Source organism: Poecile atricapillus, chromosome 1 (genome assembly GCF_030490865.1).
Source record: "Poecile atricapillus isolate bPoeAtr1 chromosome 1, bPoeAtr1.hap1, whole genome shotgun sequence".
Taxonomy (NCBI): domain Eukaryota; kingdom Metazoa; phylum Chordata; class Aves; order Passeriformes; family Paridae; genus Poecile; species Poecile atricapillus.
Window position 1 is genome coordinate 70900993 of NC_081249.1, and position 20735 is coordinate 70921727.

At 36.3% G+C, this 20735-nt stretch overlaps 1 protein-coding gene across 1 annotated transcript in view; it reads left to right on the forward strand.

Moving 5' to 3' along the window:
* The window catches only part of MIPEP (mitochondrial intermediate peptidase), a 66828-nt gene that overhangs the window by 26397 nt on the left and 19696 nt on the right, over positions 1 to 20735 (forward strand). Inside the window, exons 11-16 of the mRNA XM_058829198.1 lie at positions 1406 to 1559; positions 2502 to 2579; positions 3577 to 3781; positions 6559 to 6668; positions 12857 to 12931; positions 18555 to 18674. Coding sequence (XP_058685181.1) covers positions 1406 to 1559; positions 2502 to 2579; positions 3577 to 3781; positions 6559 to 6668; positions 12857 to 12931; positions 18555 to 18674 — 742 coding nt within the window. The remainder of the gene's footprint in view (positions 1 to 1405; positions 1560 to 2501; positions 2580 to 3576; positions 3782 to 6558; positions 6669 to 12856; positions 12932 to 18554; positions 18675 to 20735) is intronic.

The following is a 20735-nucleotide window of genomic DNA, read 5'->3' on the forward strand; positions in this document are numbered from 1 at the left end:
TAGTTTTAGCTTCATGCATTTGTGGTGTGAAAATAAGAAAAATCTTGTGCCTCACTATATCATGGCTTACTCCATGTAGTAACTCCACCCTGCTGTGCCTCACAGTTCAGAGACAGAGCTGCAGTTGTAAGCAGCATTTTGGCAAATGAAGTATCCCCAGTGGGCTGCTTTCTCTGTGGGAGTGGGAAGGAAGGAAGGGTAGGTGTGTGGGCAGGGGCTCTTTCACAGCTGGTCTGTAATTAAACCTTTTGATCACAGCCCTAAAAACAGCATGGTTCTCATCTTTGGTGTCCAGCTATTGTAGTCTAGCTGGTGCATGTTTAAATTTCAGTGGCTGTGATTGTTTAGAGTTAATCTGTCTTTTCTCTGAGACCCTAGCAAATGGTATAAAATAACACTTGGGCTTTGTATGTGAAATGAGGCAAGAGTATTTTTTGCTGTTTGGGGTGCACACACAACTACAAACAAATTCCAGTTCTGATTTTACTCTTGTCTCAAAAGAGTTGTGTGGTGCTGATCAGCTTGTGAAAGGTGTAGCTTCTCAAAGCATTTATTTGCTTGATTCACTTGTAGTGTGTTTACTTTTTAGGGGCAGAGTCTCAGGGGAGTGTAAACCCTTTTACAGACTGCATACATCTCTGAACTTCTTTTTCAATTTTTTGTTCATTCTCAAGTTTATATGTGTGCATGCATATGCATGATGTCTTCCTGCCTATGAGTGTCTTCTGTGCTACAGCATTTTGAACATAGTTGGTTGAGGTTAGGCTCAGGAAACTTGGCCATGTTTGAAATCCATGTCACATACTAAAATTTTCAGGTGGCTCACAGCTGTAAGATATTTTCTACAGGTTCAACAGAGTCCCCAGAGCTTGAGGTGTGATTTTTGTGTGGGAGGTGATTGTGTCTACTTGGTGTTTCTGTTGCTGTAGTGAAAGACAAGACTGCAGAATCAGCAGTGCTTACCAGTTGGTTTCCTGCCCTAGCTGAGGATTTGGCTTGCACCACAGCCAAAGCCAGCTTGTTTTTCTGATCAGTCACACGATGCAGCCTTGGCGTGGGAAAGGTACTTGAGTGCCAGTGGCCTTTTGAATATCAAAAACCACTGCTTGGCCACCCATCATGTTGCCATGGTCTGTTTGGGCTACATGTTCACCACATTTCTGAAAATCATAGTCAACATCTGTTGAATTTGGTATCCAGATTTGAATATTAAAAAATATTGAAGTACTGCAAAGCACTGTGCCTGTAACTTGGTTTCATTATTTGAAAAATAAAGCCAAACATGCTTGCTGACGGCCTTTGGGCTGAGCTGGAGTATTTTGTGACATCCTGTGGCTTGAAGGTGAGTGCTGTAGTTTGTGTAGCTCTGCTGACTGACTGGTATGTGATTCTTGTATTCCCTTAGGTACAACATTGATCCTGGCTTGTACTGTCCATTTTTCTCTCTCGGGGCATGCATGGAAGGTTTGAACTCTTTGTTCAGTCAGCTCCTAGGGATCTCTCTCTATGCAGAACAGACAAAGAGAGGAGAGATTTGGTCTGAAGATGTTCGAAAGTTGGTAAGTGTTCTTGTTCCCAGCATCTGAAACCAAAGGGAAAATAAACAAGATAGTGCATTCCTATGAACTATAAATCAAACTTAAAAAAAAAATTACTTGGATACCTACCTTGGATATCAAAAGCCAAACTAGTTGTCTAATTTTAGTTGAAGTTAGACCTCAAGAGCTTTATCATCTCTTTAAGTGCTTTTTGGAGAGTTGATGTTTTATGTTTTAGTAATAACTCTGTGTCAAGGGTGCCTGAATCAGAAACAATTTCTGTGTTTGGTGATTATTGTTGCACTTTTCTGAATGAGCCCTGTTAGTTTATTTAGTTTCAATTTATAGATGACCATAGATGAGTAGAATGCTGTAGGTGTCTGTCCTAGCAGTTGTGTGTCATTGACTCATTTTTTTGCCCTGAAAGTCATCTTTACTTTGAGATTGATTTTTGCTTTTATTTTTCTGCCCTCTTTTTAGGGGAGGGTGGAAATAAAAACTTGCACAATAACTTACTCATCAGGTTCCTAAGTTCCTCTGTTGTCTTCCTGCATTTATTCACTGCCAGATCTTCTCCACTGAGCCTCCAGCAAGAAATGCTGTTCTTTATATACTATGGGTCAATTTATAATTACTCCTTACCCTTTCTGTTTTTGTTTTCATGATGTATCTGCTTCTGTTTCCCATTTGGAGTCTACGGACAGTAGAAATACAGAAAGTACTTTTAATACTAATCTGTGCATAGCTAGTTTTGAGTGAAATGCAGAAATGTCTCTAGTTTGAAATACAAGATGTGAATTTTGTACATTTTTTTTCAGTTAAAATTACCAATGGATTTTATATTAATTATTCCCAGTTTGTTTGTTATTTATTCATTATAAGTCTTGGGATTTGAATATTAGGTCTTCAGTTTACACATTATCAGTGCTTTCACTATAGAAATGATACTCTTTTTTTCTTCAGGCTGTTGTTCATGAAACCGAAGGTTTGCTGGGGTACATCTATTGTGACTTCTTCCAGCGACCTGACAAACCACATCAGGTAACATTTAGGATCTGACTTCAGCTTAGGTTTTATATAAGTAATGACTGTAGCGTTAGTGCCATTTGCGTTCAATGTAAATTTAGTAAAACTTGCCTCATTTTAAAATAAATTTAAACAGGGAATGTCTGTAACTTCACATGTGGATTTAAGTAAAATATGTTTTAGGGCAAGCTTTTGTTTAAAAAAACATTATCCAATAGGCTGAACTCAGACTCTGTGGTACAGAGTAGCAGGCATTATGAAATATCATAGAATTCTGTTTAGAGTAATGGTAGATATTTAAACACTTATTTTCTGGCCTACTGTTTACAAGTAGGAACAATCTGACATTAACACTTTCTAATCTTTACACTCAACTAATTTTGATTCTAAATTCTCCTTAAAATTGTGGATGGTTCTAACTGTTGTGGCTCAGTCACTACTTAGTGCCAGTATATTGGCAATAGGATGCAGTACAGTAGACACTTCACTCAGTAGAAGCGTCTGCAAATTACCACCTTTAGTGAGGTGATGAGTGGACAAACTCTAAATCTGTTAGTTTAATATATAACTGATTTGCTAGTATTTCACAATAAACTAGTAGTGCTGTGTGGTATATTTTATAAAGAAGTTACTGCTGAAGGCTGAGGAGAGAACTTAGTTTGTATGTACAAATTATGTATTTGACACATCAGTAAATTTCTTGGCATTAGTGATACCTGTTAGAAAATTTGAACGGTTTTCTAAATAATTCTAAAACATAAAGAAATAATTTTATTTTCTAAAAGCAACACAGTCTTTGCTGTATGAAATAATTTCCTTATGAATTTGAAGCATAATAAGGATGAAGAAACAGTGCTGCTATTCAACAGCACTGTTAATGATCACTGAATTCTACTTGTATAACTGAGTATATGTTCAGATTTGATTTAACAGATTAGTTTAATTTAATCATTGTTTTAACATCATTGATATAATGACATTGGCTGTCCATGTTTGCTTTTACCTTGAAAAGGACTGTCACTTTACAGTTCGAGGAGGCAGGCTAAAGGAAAATGGAGAGTACCAGCTACCTGTAGTTGTTCTTATGCTGAGCCTTCCTAATTCAGCAAGAGGTACACCAACGCTACTAAGTCCTGGTATGATGGAGAATCTCTTCCACGAAATGGGACATGCTATGCATTCTATGCTGGGAAGAACTCGGTACCAACATGTCACTGGTAAGGAAGTTGTAATAGTGATTTTTTTTTGTTTTAGTCCAATGTTTAATTTCCAGAAGAAAGTAGATTTTAAAAATACACAGAAAAAAAAAAAAAAGAATAAAAATAATATGAACCAAAAATGGTTGTCATGTTAATATTTCTGTACCCTTGACGATTTGAGAATATAGAGTCAGATCCTCAGATATTATGTAAAACTCGACCAAAAAACACTTGAATATCCGTTTTCTAATGAGAATTAGATATTGCTGTCTCTTTTTTATGTACTGTTGATCTTTCTATTGGTGATATCCACTCTTGCAAGTTTGTCTTATGTGGAGTTTATAATCAGTAGAATAGTTGGAGGTTGGGAAATAGGTTGTACCAAGTGTAAAACCACAATGAATCCTGGGTTGGAAATGACTTAGGAAAATGAATGAAGGAAAATTAGTGAATTAGGTCTTGCGAAGAGTAGTGAGACTACTGGCTGGCAGGTCTCCGGCTTCTGTAACCTTCTGCAGTTGTGGCAAACAGGTCAAAGATCCATGCTGGCTAAGACTGCTTGGCATGCTTCTTTTTTTTTTTTTAACTTGTGGACAGCTTGGTATATTATTTTCTATAATAGTGTGCTGGAAATCTCAAGTGTAGTAGATGTTTACTTATTTAAAAGAAAAGAAAAGAAAACAAACAACCAAATAGATGATATTTTAACTCCCTTGTCTGAAGAATTATTTTTTAATGTTTTACCATTTTTATGCTAGTGATACGAAGGGGTGTCCATGGTGCAGTTAATGTTTTATCAATAGACATCTTTGCACCCAGTGGCAAAAAAAGTCTTTTTCTTTAAGCTGTCTGTTTAAAATTAAAATTGACTGAACTGTTTTATATCACTACTGGACATGGTTAAAACAGATGAACACTGCATAATTCCTTCAGAATAAGCTCTGTATAGTCTTGGGGACAGCTAAGGGCTCTCCCCTACTCCTTCCACTCATATAGCCTTACTCATCTTGAGCTACAGGAATACTTATATGCCCAAAATAGCAACTTCTCCTCTTCTGCTGAATCATGTGTGTCTGCATGTCAAACTCCTGAAGGGGCAGGAAGTGGCTAATTTTGAGGCTCAGACTTTCCAGGAGACCCTGTGTATGGTTTCTGTGTTGCCTTAGCTCCAGGTAGTCCTGAATCCCACAGGATTTCACTCCAGATCTATCATTGTAAAAGCAGCATTGGAGGTTGGAGGTCAGTGGTGTTGTTTCTGCAGAGAATCCTTTTTTTGTGGATTTGGAATGTGTTACAATCAAAGGGCTTGTCCCAGGGATGTCTGTTAGAGCTGTCTGCTCTCATGGAACACAAGGGTGGTAAAGTTTGAAAACAAGATGACTACAGGCTATTGTGAGAACAAAATATTTGACATTCTATTTGAGATGAGCTGAAGTAATTTGACATATTTCTTGCTCTCTCTTGCCTTACTTTAATTCAGAACTAGACAGTGCAGATGATGCATTTTCAGAATTTAAGGAGAATTTTTGATATCAAATGGCTTTTTCAGCAGTGGTGGACAGATTCATAGTTTTATGTGTCAGTGCAGAAGTGCATATAGCTAATGTGTCTGTGAAAAGGTCCAGTGTGATTTGAAATTACATCAGAGCTGTATCTAACAGCAGTAAGTATTAGAATGGTAAAGGTACTAGTGAAACATCATGCAATGTTCGGGCACAGTTTTATGTGTCTAGTCTGAAGGTGAATTCAATCTGCAGCAGGTACAGAGAAGAACTAGAGCAGATGATTTCTTAGCCTTCACGTTGCCTTTGGATAATGGTGGCTCAGAGAGAATACAGTTTCTCTCAGTGTAGTGGGTAAAAAAGTGTGATAAATGCTATTTATACTAAAGAGCAGTATCACTCTGAATCATTGAGTATAAACAGATTATAAATTAAGATTAAAAATTAGGAAGGTTTGTAGAGGTCAAAGGAGTGATTTTAAAAACTAGTCTTCAAAAAAATTGTAAAAGCATACTGCGATTTAAGAATAATTCTGAATGTTGACATGGTGCCTGGCAGACAGGGATAGAGGTGATGACTCAGTGGATCCACTATGAAAGCAACAGCTTTTACATTGCTAACCTTAATACAGAAATCAGAAACTCAGCTTTGATTTGGCAATGTGTTACACTTTTTAATAACTTCCATTGGGTAAGATGCTGATAAAGATTGGAATAAATAAGGCTTTTGGGAAAGTGCTTTTTGAAAATAGTAACAGCTAAAATATTACCTCATTGCAGTTACATAGAACATGTCTTCAATCTGCAAGAGTGTTCCTTGAATGAATGACTCAGTTTTATAAAGTGAGGTTAATATAAAGCATAAGTAAGCTCAGAAAACAGATGGAAGCTAAAACTTGTAACTGTGAATGAGATTAAGGCAGAGTTTTATTTACATTGTAGTTTAATTTAGGTTTAGGACACTTAAATTGATCTGGTGTTTCATGTAGGGCCAGTTTGTCTGCAGTCTGGTTTAGTTTAAAAAGGGTGTGATCCAGAGCTTTATAAGGTGCCTCTCCCAGCTGTTCAAATATTTTGTTTTACTTTGTGATTTATAGTGAAATGTGTAGGATCATAATGAAGCTTTTCTGGCAGTATGTACAATAATGGAAATAAAATATTGACTTAATAAATGAAAGAACATTAAAGTTCACCAAAAGTCCAAACTGAAAGCTGCAAAACCCTTTGGGAAGAGTTAACTATTTGTGTTAGTGGAAATAGCAAATGCTAATGTGTATAATTATTCTACCTCTAGGAACCAGATGTGCTACTGATTTTGCTGAAGTTCCCTCAATTCTGATGGAGTACTTTGCAAATGACTATCGAGTGGTTAACCAGTTTGCAAGGCATTATAAAACAGGACAGGTAGGGAAAAATATGTAGAATATTGAAAATAGGAATAAATGTGTGTAGGAAAAGAATAATATTTACATATGTTAATAATGTTTAAAATAGAAATAAACAATAGAGAAAATTATTTTAGTATTACAATTTCAGTTATTCAGAAAAAGTGTTAATGTTGTCATTGCAAAAAGGATAAATGTAATCTGTGGAAGAATACTAGGTTCTTATGTCCAGGGTTCCAATTACACATTTAAAACTTTCAGCCTTTTTTCCCTACAGTGTGTAGTAGGTGAACAACTTCTGTGTGAATCAAGTTGTTTGGAATGGTTTAATAGAATTACAGGTAAGTTATGACAAAAATAGGGTTTGTCATTGAACTCTCTAAAGTCTGTCTTAAAATAAGGCTCAGGTAGCCAATCACAGACGTAAATGGAAGCGATCTACAGTGTTTCAAAATTTCCATTTTTAGCACAGTGTAGGGCAGTGATTGAAGTATTTTGTGATGAAAAATATACTTCTCTATTTACGATTATATTAGGATTAGTTACATTCTGTCAATCATGAATTTCTGTATTAAAACTCTGATACTGTTCTTACATGAAATTATTCTTTATCAGTCTATTGCAAGGATCTTCTTTATATGGGGAATTTGGAAAACAGTGCTCTTTGAAACAAGTTGACTTTTGGTGGTTGCTTTAAGACATGGCAATAGAAGATTATATATATTAATACAGACATTTCAAAAATTCCTCCTAAGTTGCGTAGTGTTATACTTCATTGGAACTTTTTATCCAGTACTAGGCATTCAGTGTATTTCAGTATTATGGAAGTAGAATTATGTTTTCCTCCATTGAACAGTTAGGAAAATATGTTGGTTAACTTCTATTTTAATAGATACTGTCTGAGAAATTTGCTCTGTAGTTTTTGGGTGTTTTTCTTTTTTTAACAGAGAAATTGTTTCTGCAGAATTGATTGCACTAAGAAAAGTCTCTTTGAAACCTGGCAGTTAACCTCAGTTCAGGACTGTTGATCATTTATCTATTTGAATCCACATACAGAAATAGGGCTTTCTAATGTTCTCTATAAAGTTCATGTAGTGTTTAAACAGCATGGAGTTAATCTGATTGCATATGAGTTCAGGGAATGAGCTTCACTAAAACATCTGAAAGAGATTTGTAAAACATTTAAAACATTATTTATGGCTTTGTATTTTCAAAATGACTTGACAAATCTAAACCATGTTTAGTTTCAGTGCAAAAGCTAAGAACCAGACACTGTGTCCCATTTGGCATTTCCATAAACTACTTTTGTTTATTGGTGGTGAAATCTTCCCCTTTCAGAGAGCAATTGAGAGAGGTTTGATGTAGAAATTCAGTCTTGAAGGAGGCAAGAATGTATTACGCTGGAAGATGAGAAGAGCAGCTTGAAACTGCTCTGTGGCTTTTGAGAGCTTTAGATGGCTTCCTTTTAATTGCTTCAATTGCTTTAATTTTAGAATGCATTTTTAAGCTATTACCCAACATATATAAATCTGCTTTTGCTTATGTTGGTTCATCTAAGCTGATTTTAAGAATCTGATATCATATTTCTATGTTTGTCATTTAAATACAAATAAATGGAAGTAATCTTTTCTGTTGTGTATATGTTATGAAATACTTTGACTTGAAAATCCCATCTCTTAGATTTTCAACCTTGCAAAGATCTTTGTGGTTTACCTTCTCTGCTTGTTCCTTGATTAATTCTTCTGTTGTGCAAATATGAAATTAGATTTCTTTTTGGTTATTCCTCCAGTTTTTGATTTATTTGAAATAAAAAGCATCCACTTGACTCCCTTTTCAACAGGAAGTAAGGAAAGCAAACGAAAAAGTTAACATGAAAATTGTGAAACCATTTTATCAATATGTTTTTCTATATGAGAACTTCCATTAATTTTCTTCTTATGAATTAAGAGACTGATCTTTTCTGTACTAGAAGGATCTTTTCTGCAACAACTACACGAACAGAGCTCTGCTGGATGTTGGCAGAATGAGGACATGCTACTGATCCAGTTTGTGTTGGAGGCAATGCAGATAATTTGACAAAGCATCCTTCACTTGGTCTTGCTGCATCTACACTTCAGTTTTTGCATGTAGACTTCAGGTGGTGTGGTTTTTAATATTCCTACTTAACATAGTTGCATCAGAAAAACTTGTCAGTGTAATCTCATATTAGCCATTGCTATAGAAGTCAGTTGTAAAAAGACTCTTCTTAGAGGATCTGCACTTAAAATCAGTGCTTATGCTTGTGGGAATAGGAGGGGAAACAGATATTTTGATTATTAAAACATGCAAACTGTTGAAAATTTTATTTCAGTAGCATTGCAGAAAAAGAAATTGATGGGCAGACCTTCAAAGATGAGAGTTCATTTAGATATAGATCATGAGGTTCTGGTCCAAAATATCTTAAAGTTTATAGAAAGCTTGTCTCTGCCTTCTGTCCCTTTTGAAAGATTATGCTGTTGAATGTCGAGGAGTGACAAAGCTTCCAAGCTCTTTTGTCAAAAGGAGCAAGTCTTCTGAACTTGGTTGAAAAAGCTGGCCAGTACAAATCTGTTTCAAGATGATAGCAAGTCTAGTTTTCCTTTCATCTGAAGCATGACTCAAACCAAAAAATCCTTGAGATAAAATGAATAAATAGAGAGGACTGTAGTAAATAATTACTAAAGTTGGACTAGTCAGGTAAGCTCATGAAGCCAAGCCATACCAAAATGAGAGCATTACAGTTAAGCAATCTGGTGCATGGGTGCCATTCTGTATCTCTGTGATTGTTTAATTTCATTTGTAAAGTGCAGAGATATGTGGTAGGTCTGAGCTAAGTCATTTTAAGCTTGTGTGTCTTTGGAGGCTCTCTTGAACAAAGGCCAGTGTTTCAGCTGTTCAAATTTGAACTGAGTTCATTTTTCACAGAGATGGAATTACAAAGACAGTATTGTGTTAGCATGATTACAAGAATAAACCCACAGATAGTAAACAGTTGTAATGTGTTGCAGTTACTACACAACGGTAAGAAGTTAAGCATGCTTTGGGACACAGGGAATTCTGTTCTTTTAGCCACCATGAAAAACATGCTGGAAAATGAATTCCAAGATCTTAAAGTTACTTAATGGAGAAAAATAGAGAAGTGGATCTCAAAGTAAAGCATGTAGTATTTAAATTTTAAAATTTGAATGGTTATTCAATGACATAGCTTTAGCCAAAGCTCTGTGAAGTATTTATTTTAGAAGGAACATGACCGTCTCATTCTGGTTTTTCAGAGTTCATCTTTCAGAAGTGAAATAAGAATGCTGATGCCTTTTTGTAATTAATTCAGCTGCTTCTTAAGCAGCTTTGTCAGATTGTAATGAAGCAAGGAGGAATAGTTTCTATTGTCTGAAACAGTACATGCGCCAGTTTAAGACCACAGCATATCATGTGTGCATGAAATTCATAGATACATACCTTGGAGTGGAGTTGTGATCTTTGAAAAACCCTCTGGAGTCAAATTTTGCTTCCTTGAAATCTTAAGAAGATAAAAATGTTTTGGGAAAAATAAGTGACTTCTTTATCATCTTAAATTCTTTCAATTTAATCTGATTTTGGCAGTGTTTTTCTGGTGCCAAATTCTACTTGGCTTGTGAATTATAATCACACAATCTTTGAGCCAGGTTAGGCTTGTGAATTATAACACAATCTTTGAGCCAGGTTAGTATCACTGATAGATTTAAGAAAGACATAAATGTTTTTTCCTCCTTTGTCTTTTTATCATCAGGTGTAGTCATAAGAATGATTTGTACTTTCTTGTTGATTTTAATCTGCTCAAACAGTAGGACTTGCTCTTCAGTGGACAGTAGATTGACATTATTTATTTGACATTCATATGGCTACAAAAAAAGTTAACAGAATTATCTTGGAGACTCTTGGTAGAATTGCCTATATTTTACTTGGTCTCAAGAACTTCCTCTTGCCATCATTTAATAGAGAAGAAATATAAAATTGAAACACCATTACATTGAAAGAGCTGGTTTTACTTTACTGGTAGGAGAGCACTTGACTTTAACACTCTTAAATGATAACTCTGTAAAACATACATATTCATCCATTTCTGGGCCCCTCAGTTTGGGAAGGACGTTGAGATGCTTGAACACATCCAGAGGAGGGCAGCAAGGCTGGTGAGGGGCTTAGAACACGAGCCCTTTGAGGAGCAGCTGAGGGAGCTGGGGTTGTTTAGCCTGGAGAGGAGGAGACTCAGAGGTGACCTTATCACCCTCAACAACTTCTTGAAAGGAGGCTGTGGTTAGGTGGGCATCGGTCTCTTTCTCCAGGCAGCAGCTGACAGAATGAGAGGACACAGTCTCAAGCTGCACCAAGGGAAATACAGGTTGGATATTAGGAAAAAGTTTTTCATGGAGGGAGTGATTAAGTGCTGGAATGGTTTGCCCAGGGAGGTGGTGGAGTCACCATCCCTGGATATGTTTAAAAAATGTCTGGATATGGCACTTGGGGCCATGGTTTAATTGAGGTGTTAGGGCTGGGTTGGACTCGATGATCTTGAAAGTCTCTTCCAACCTGGGCATTCTGTGACTATTTGCTCTTGCTAAGCTTTTGGTTGTTCAGGTCTTCAACACTGACAAATTACATTTTAAGAATTTCCATCCAGTTTTCTCATACTGTGCTGTATTCAACATACAGATGTTCTAGAAGAAGTCAGTTTTGTTTAATTCCATGTTGTACTAGTTCATAAGGAAAGAAAAAAAGCCTCCAAAAAGCTGCCAAAACTTGCTGATAGGTTTTGTGCCTTACAAAATCTGTTCAAAATTCTATAGGTTTCCTTGTTGAACCTGTGTTATTGCAAACCCAGATGTAGTTTAGTTCCAAGATGAAAGGACACTGAAGGGTGTGCCATACTTGTGTAAGAGGATGAGACAGAGACATTCATAGAGAGAGTAATTGTCCAACCAAAATACTTTAACCAGTTGTAACTTTTTTCCTACTTTACTTTCTGCCTTATTAAATTCTCTGGTTCTATACCATGCTTGACCTAGCTAACTTTTGATTTGGAGAAGGGGTTGCAAGCCTTAGCAAGTACTGCATAAAGCAGCTGTGCAACCAAAGAATTTTTCTTGCCTGCTTCAACTTAGAGATTCTAGAGCCAGTTGATAAAATTTTCATCACTTAGATGTAACTTCTGTAGAGCTGGGTTTCTATTCTGTGAACATTGCTTGTTTTGAAATCAGATCATTTGCAGAGAATCTAAACATATGGCTCTGCCATATCACTAGACCTTCTTGGATTATTTCTTGAATGCTTCAACAAACTATAAAAGCATAGGTATGATTATGGAGTCAAGCTTAACACCTAACATCTCTATAACATTGTACAACTTGTAGTATCTTTCTTAATATTTCAGCAAGAATGCAGTTATTTTAACCATATTTCATTTGTTTGGTTAAGGAAGCTGCTAGGAAAAGGAAAATGTTTGTTAGGAAAAACATCTATTGAAAAGCTTCAGCAAGTGGTGGAAGGAGTGTAAGGTCATGCATTCATAGACAGATATTCTTAAAACTCTGGCATTATAAAGTCTTTGGATTTATTTGCAGACATGTAGATGGAAAGTAAAAAAATTTATTTGATGACCTGAAGAGTGTTTCTGACTTTTCAGTGTGTGGTGGCATGGATAATTTTATTGCCATAGATGTGGAATAAATTTAAGTTGGTTAAAAATTTCAAAGGGTAGATATTTACCGTTCAGTACAATTAAATATTTTTATGTGGGTAGAAGGTCTGATGCTGTCTCAGTTGAAGTTATGAAAACCCAGTATTATTAAGCTCAGTATTATGAGTTATATGATGTGGGTGGGCTTTAACTGCCCCAGTCTGTTCTTTATGTCTAAAAATAGTAATAACATCTTTAACAGACATATAAAGGAATATGGAATCAGTTTATAGAAAAACAAACATGTTTCACTTAGTGATTTCTCTATTGCTATGTGGATTAATGCTGATATCTTAAGTGACCATTTAATGCTTTGTTCAGAAAATGTTTCCTTCCTCAATGTGAAGCACTTCAAATGTGTTTTTTTACCAGCAGGGTTTTTTTTTTTTGTATCTTCAGCCTCTTCTAGTAATTAACTATTTAAATACAATTTGCAAATAAGCAATAAGTCTAAATTTGATCTGATTTTTTTTTTCAAGCCACTACCAAAAAACATGGTGTCAAGACTTTGTGAGTCCAAAAAGGTGTGTGCTGCAGCTGATATGCAGCTCCAGGTACGTATTTTGCATTCTAGTTTCTACTCTCTATTCAGCACTTATAAAACATATTTTAGTTCTTATAATTTGACCAAGCTTTTTACTTTAATGTAGAGGTGTTATCTAAGTATATGTAAATTAATTAAAATTTATTTTTTTATTAATTGTTCTGTTTGTTTTTCTGAACATACTCTGTGTTGTCTGCTTAAACCTAAATACTTATGTCGATAGGAAAATATCATGAAAATCACAGCTTTTGAAAGTGTTTGGATAATCAGAATTCGCAAATGTTGGTTTAAGATTGAGTTCTTGAATTAATGGAATCATTTAAGGAGTACTTGAAGAAGAGGAAGTATTGTGTACCTTGGATCATTAAAATATAGTAGGACTGAGAGGTACAGGCTACCATAGTAAAATCAAACCAGCACCTTTATTTACTACAGTGTGATCTGAGCTCCTTGTGTTCTGCAGCTCCACATGAAAGTGGCCACTTGTCACATCAAAATTGCTGGCTGAGCTGTAAGGATGTAAGACTTCTCTACCACTGTGTTAGGAGGAGTAACTAAATTTGTAAACCTTTATTTTCTGTGGGTAGGTGTGATTGACCAGTCATTTCCATAAACAATCAATGATGCTGTTCTTCAAAGGAAGTAAAGGAAATTAGACTTATATCTAAAATAGTATTTGGCCTTTTTCAGTCCTGCATCAGCAGTTCTCAGATGGGTACAGTAGCATTAGCATCCAGCCAAGCTTTTTTTACAGTGAGCACTTGGCTGCATTTAGTATGCTAGAAGTTTTGGCTATGTGATTTTTGTGATTATGTTTTCTTCTTTATTTTGCCTTAAGCCCAAAGCATACAACTTTTCCTTCTACAATTAACCTGGTGTTTAGGTGAGGTAAGTCTGCTAGTACCTTAGTGAAGGTTGGTTACTGAGATGCGGAAAGAAACAAATTTACAGGTTTTTGGTATTTCTTCCTTTGAGAAGTGGCCAAATGATCACAGCCCTGTCTGCAAACATGAGTTGGGCTGGTTAACTGAAGCTGATCTGAAAGAGAAACTTAAATATTTGCAGTTTTCTCCATGTAGTTACATAGAAGACTTTAATCAGAAGTCTGTAAGTTGCATACATGACATTTACACTTGTCAAAGCCAGACTGAGCACTGTTTTCAGTGTATACATGCATTTTTCATTGGTTAAAGTTAATGGACTTCTGAATTGTGCTTTCAGTGCAGTGCTGGCTGTCAGCAGCCAGTGTTGGCTGGGCAGGTGTTACCTGTGGCTATGCCTAGGTGACATGAAAATATAACTGCACCCTGTCTGCAGGTCTGATTTTTGAAATGCATACTGCTGGCTTTGAAAGGCTCTCATAGAGATGTCTGATAATCCACAAAGAATGTGGGCAAGAATATAAATAATTAATACAGGAGGTTTTTATTGGAAAAATAATAATTCTGAATTGAAACAAAATTTATACTGTGAATGCTTAATCATGGACCTTTATTCGTGAGAGTACAACACATGTACAAATTAGTAACCACCGAAGTGTTGATCAAGGCCTTTCATATGCACCCATTCTCTTCTGATGTCTTTATCCATAACAGTTATGTATCGATCTAACAGAATTCTTTTCAGCTTTTTGTATGTATTTTTTATGATCTTGTCAAGGTTTGAGACCAAGTTGGCATTGTGGAAACTAAATGAGATTGGATATCAAGCAATATAAGTCACAGATGTATTCATAAGTGACATGTCTTCCCTGTTTTGTGTTGCTGGAGAGAGTATTCCGAAAGGAAAAATTATTTCATCAGTTGCTTGTGCTCGGGCTGTGCAGTGCCCCTGCTGCTGTTGGCCCTCAGCTTCTCCTGGAGTCTCTTTAGAGTCTGTCTTGGAGTCACTCCACACCCTGTGGCCCAAGAACACCCACTTCTGGTGGGCTCAGATTCCCTTGGGTGCCTAATGATTGACTGGTGCTGGCAGTGATGCAGTGATTTAGCAGGCTGCTTGCCATCAAATTTTTCTTGTGTAAATTATGTTCAACTAGTTTCAACCCATGACCACAATTCCATACTGAATAATATTATTAATTTCCTACTTTCCAGCACTATGTTTCTGGAGATGTGAAGTGAAAAAACCTGCAGAAGTGTGCACTCATTTCAAAGAGACAGATTGGCAGAGCTGTTCTGTTGAATAATTCAGAAAAAAAATGTCCCAGAGAGGTTGACTGCATGGCAAATATAAAGCTAATATATTCCATTTTAGGAGTGCATATTGTTAGTCATGCAGATTAAAGAGTAGAATAATTAACTGAAGCAAAATATATTTTAATTTGCAGATGTCAAAGTATGCATGTTCTGCTAACTATATGCCTGAAAATACTGTGAACGATGATTCTAATACCATTCCTTCAGATTTTGCAACAGCTATATTCTGTTTTGATGACTAGATGCTATGTTAGCTGTATTTGACCTTTAAAAGAATTAAAAATGCTGACAAATATTCCAGCAGTGTGGAAAACACCTGGAGGTTCTTCTGTGGTCTGTTCAGAAAATAAGACTATTGGCATGTGAAAGTAAGAAGTATTGCTGCTTTTTCATAACTATAATACCTCTGAATTTTCTTTTAGGTCGTGTAATCAGTTGCTCAGAAGGAAAGATAGGAGAGTCCATACATCTTTTCCTAAGGCTTTTGCCAGGCAGATTGAATCCCAGAGTATTTTAGTCAGTAGTAACTTCACTGGAAAATGCCTAAGTGTGTGCATATTAATGCTATTAAGCAGACAAGGAACTAGAAAGAACTGGAATCAAGTGAAACTAATAAATACCAATGTAAGTGTGAAATAGAGAGACAGTATGAAAATAAATAACACTTTGATGGCATTATTATATTTTTTAGTCTCTTGAGAGATGTGTTTTACTGAAATTAAAAATCATCCTCTATCTACTGCTTGATATTAAGTATTAGCTTGCTCTTCAGATGTATCACCTAAAATGCTGTGGTCCTGAGATGTATTTCCTTTTTGCATTTCAAAGGTCTGTGCAAACAGACAGAACTGTGGTTTGTAGATGGAAATGCTTATGGGTATAAAGTTCATCCAAGTTTATTTTCAGGGATGGTTTTTTTAACCACACTGTCCAGGTGGCCTGGCTCATAGCTTTCTTCCCACACTGTACATGTGCCAGGATCAAGGGAGAGCTTATAGCTGACTTCAGTGACTCATTTTCCTGTCACCACATTGTTCTTTAGGCAGAATATTTCTGGCCTTCAGTTGACATTTACCCACTTCCTAGCTATGAGTTGAGATTTTGCTCCTTGACCACAAACTACTTCACTCCAAATTTCACTTTAGAGAAGGTCCCCTGCAGTGCAGATGCAGTTCCCCCATCTTGTGAGGAGCACTGAAGAGCAACTGCAGACTGGTCCAAACAAAGATGGGCAATAGAAAAAGAGGATCAAGGCTCTGCTGAGGCTTGACACTGAAGTCTATTGTCAATTGTTGAAGTTCCTCATGTTTGATTTGGGTTTTGTAGAGAGGAGAGGGGAAGTTAGTGTGAAATGACTACTGCAGTTAAAAAGGTCTGAGGTGACAGGAGAAAGTGAGCTTTTTAGGACTATTACGTCAGGTGATTTCCAGGTCTATTCATGGTACTTACTGTGGGTCATACTCTCAGTCACCCTTACTACCATAAACCTGTAGCTTTTGTTAAACTGTGTAAAAAAAAAAAGAATGGGATTCTAATGACTAGGGATGCAAAGCCATTGTAAAGCCTCTTTCCCTTCTTAGATAAATAAAAGTGAAAAAAGTATTGTAGTTTTTGCAGTGAAGTGTAGGTTTCTTTTTGTATATTTAGTCTGAACAGGTGATTGCTGCCTACTCTGTGTACGTAGATGGACAAAGTTGAGTGCTTACATGTCTTGTTCAGTGTTGCTACCTGGGACGCAAAACTTGCAATGTCATTAATGGGTGGTTGTGCAAGTTGGGTTTTACTAACCTCTCTTCTCCTCATTAGCCTTGTAGGAAGTATGCAGGAAATCAAGGAGTAGCTCCTGCAAGTCACAGTTTATTCACTCCCTCTGGTTATAACCCTTAGTTTTTCTTGGAAAAAAATCAATGTGCACATTTGTTATTTGTCAATAGAGACTGTCAAAGGGTTTATCAGAAATCTGCATGTTAGAAGGCAGCTTATTCAAACAGAAGGAATATACTCCTTTAGAAACAGTCACAACTTTGGTGAAACTACATGTTGTATCCAGAACAAATAAAAATATTCTGAATTCTGGTAAATTATTAAAGTTTTTAATCTCAAATTTTATAATAAAGAATCTTTTCAGAGGTTCATGGGGTTGTGTTTATATAGATAACATAAAACATCCAAACAACTTTTTCTCCATAAAATTTTGTGTTTATAGTTCCTGGAACAGTGTGTTTATGTCATTTGGGATGGCATTGCACCCTGGGAGTATGACTGGGCCTGAATCTTTAAAGAAATGATTTGCTTCATTCCTTGCAAAAAAAACTTTTTGAGGCTCTTTATTGTTAACTTTCCTATGAAATGTGCTTACCACAGGATGACCTGACCTCTTCCCTTAAACATCTGGATCCATCAAATTTCTCAATAATATCTTGTGTTGCACAGCAGTGGGTGTCCTCTGTCTTCCTTGCTCTTCCACAAAATAGGAAATCTTCATGCTAAAAAAAAAGAGGCTGAAATAATTTCTTCCATCCATGCCTGTTTCATGGTTTTTGTTACAGTGCCAGAGACTCCGCTGTGCAGTCTTTGCTTGGGAAGTCTTTTTAATGGTGCTGCTTTCCCACTCTCGAAACACCTCAGTCATGTACCTGCATTCTGCTGTAACTCACATGCATAAAAATTGCTTATGGAGAAGCTCTTACTTCTGGCATAGTACCCTCCTGATGCAGTTTGCTTTGAGCTAAGCTTACACTTTATCAATTTATTGCTCTGAAGGTGAGAGCTAAAATAAAGGAAAAACCTGCCTTAGTACTACACTGTTGCAGGGGTGTAGCAGAAACTCAGTAGCATCAGCAGCTCTGTGTAGTGGGCATGGTGCTTTTAGGTCAAAGGTTGGACTTGGTAATCTTGGAGGTCTTCAACCTCATTGATTCTATAATATTCTTAATATAATTTTTATGTTCACTGAGCCATAACATAACATAACCCCTGTAGGGTTGGAGTATTCCCATGGCTGCATGTACATGTCTTGAAATAGCTTACTTTGCAGTGTCCACTTAAATAAATTTAAAATAACATAAAAATAGTGTTGTTTTTTTTTTATTAAATCTGTTTAAAAACACTTTTCTTGAAAAGGGTAACTGCTGGAGGGCTTTAGGCACAGCTCTTAATTTATTTAAAAAATGCAGACAATTTAGTACTCTCAGTCTGCTAAGTGACCTAAATAATGGATTCATAAAAGGTCGTGGTGGTGGTTGGTGTACTCCAAAAACCTGTTTCTCTCCTTGTATAACATTAGTATGTTATACTAATGATAGAAGATTTCCAAACCATATATATTTAAACTATTCCCTCTCCCTAGTCCATCTCTCATGTTCTTTTCTTTGTGTCTTTTTTGGTTTTCATATGCCAATAACATGTGCCAAAGTCAAATGTATTTTTTTTCTTCAGGTATTTTATGCTGTCTTGGACCAAATCTACCATGGTAAACACCCTCTAAAAAAGTCAACTACAGAAATTTTAAAGGAAACACAGGAGAAAGTTTATGGATTGCCATATGTACATAATACAGTGAGTAGCAACAGAATAAATGTATAAACTGCACCTTTTCTTTGATAGCATATTAATATCCCTCCCTCTTCCTGACTCTTGCCCTACACACTTACATGCTTCTTGCTGTATTGTTATACTGAAAGAGTTTTCTTTCTTTCACTCACTTTTTCCAGAGAGTAGTGTGTTTGAAATTTTCAGCCCAAAATCAAAATGTAATGAATGTACTTGTTTTCGTATAGGTATAGTCTCATAATGATCAACTTCATTACCTTGCTTTTATTTCTTAATAAAGAAGGCACTGGAAACAATATATTGAAAAGAGGATTTATTCTGACTTCTCAAAGGCTGCTTATAAAAGGCAGCAAAACACTGTGCTGCACATTGATGTTTGTATGGAGAGAAAAGTGTGAGGCAGGAAACGGAAGTGTGTGTTTTTCTCACATTTTCTCATACTCTGTGTTCCTATGACCTTTGTCATGTCATTTATCCTTTCATGTGTTATCTGAAAGTGTAAAAGCCTAGAGTTCTATTGAGCGATGTAATTTTGATCTTCATCATGACATGTGTTTGTTCTGTACTTCACGTGAGAGCAGTTTGCATAGACAACAGTCATAGGATTTCCTGGTCTGTGTGAAGCTGAATTCCTGCTTGGATCTTGGCCCCCTGTCACTGTTTGTCACTGTGGTCAGAATACTCAAATCCTTTTTCTGCTTCTCAAAAAATGTACTTTTCTCCTTAGCAAATTGTGTCTTTCCTTCTCTGAGAACAGTGTTGGGAGATCCATTTCCTTTTCAAAATTGTGCTGCCACTGCTCACACCTCCAAAAGAGTGTAACATCTTGTAGTGACGCTGTGATCATTCTGAAGTGGGACAGCAAGTTTTGGCATGGAACTGAATCCCAGCAAATTGTGCTGTGAACTTACGAATAGACAGAAAGTTTATGCTTACATTTATTGCATGTAAAATTACTGTCAAGAACTGTAAGACAGTTTAAATTTCAGTAAAACTTAGTGAAAAATTGCGTTAGAATAACATTAGTACTCTGTAGAGCAATTAATGTCTGTAGTTTGTTTTGCTGTCCTTTCTTCCAAACTTGAGACAGGTTTGCAGTTTAATTTGTAGTCCAGATAAAAAAAAAAAAAGCCTTGAAAGTGAAGGTTGGGGTTTTTAAGTGAAGAGAATGTATTTCTTCCTTTCATTTGATTTCAGAGCTAGACATTGAAATACAGAAGTAGGGAGCAGTTTTTATTTTCATCTGTTATTTGGCTAGGTACTTACAGAGTTGGCAGAGAAAACAAAGTGTTTTGATTAGTTTAATTTTATCTGTTCTCTATACATTTAGATTCAGTTTTGTATTACTAAGTCAGGCTTCTATATCTTAAGTTAGTGGTGTTGGATAAAGTAATTCTTCCTTAGTGAAGATCATCACTGCATTAATGTGATTTTTCTGTAGCAGCATTGTCTGTCAGGGCTGCAATTATTATTATTATTATCCATTCTTATCCCTTCCTGATGAACCCTAATTCTCTTTTACTGCTCTTGACAGGCAAGTAAACTCGGTAAATATCCTCTGACTGTACTCGGTTGGCCTTCAGTCTTATTGTGCACTTACTTTCTGAAGTAGAGCCACAGCATGTGTCTTCAGCAGATGAATTTCTGTCATTCTCAGGCACAGCTCAGATAATAGGACAATTTGCATGTATCTTTTTGTTACAGTGCTTTCAAAATAAGGCATATAAACTACACCTAGTAATAAAAACATTATAAATAAATGCTGCTGCACCTATGGGATGTACCTATTTGCGGGAAACCTAAGCATCATGTGTTACTTGCCAACTGTAGGAGGGATAATGCAAAAAAAGTCCTGTTGAGCGATAGTGGAAAATAAATCCTGTTGAGGTCTATATTTGCTATTCAAACAGATTTTGCAGGCACTGGGGCAGCAGGCATTGCACACATCAGTGTTTGCATTGGCTGCGTTGATGCAGACAGGCACGGGAGCTGGTGCCCACATGCAAGGCAGAAAGGAAGTCAGATGGAAGCACAGAGAAACAGCACCCCACTAGACTTTGTTTGTCT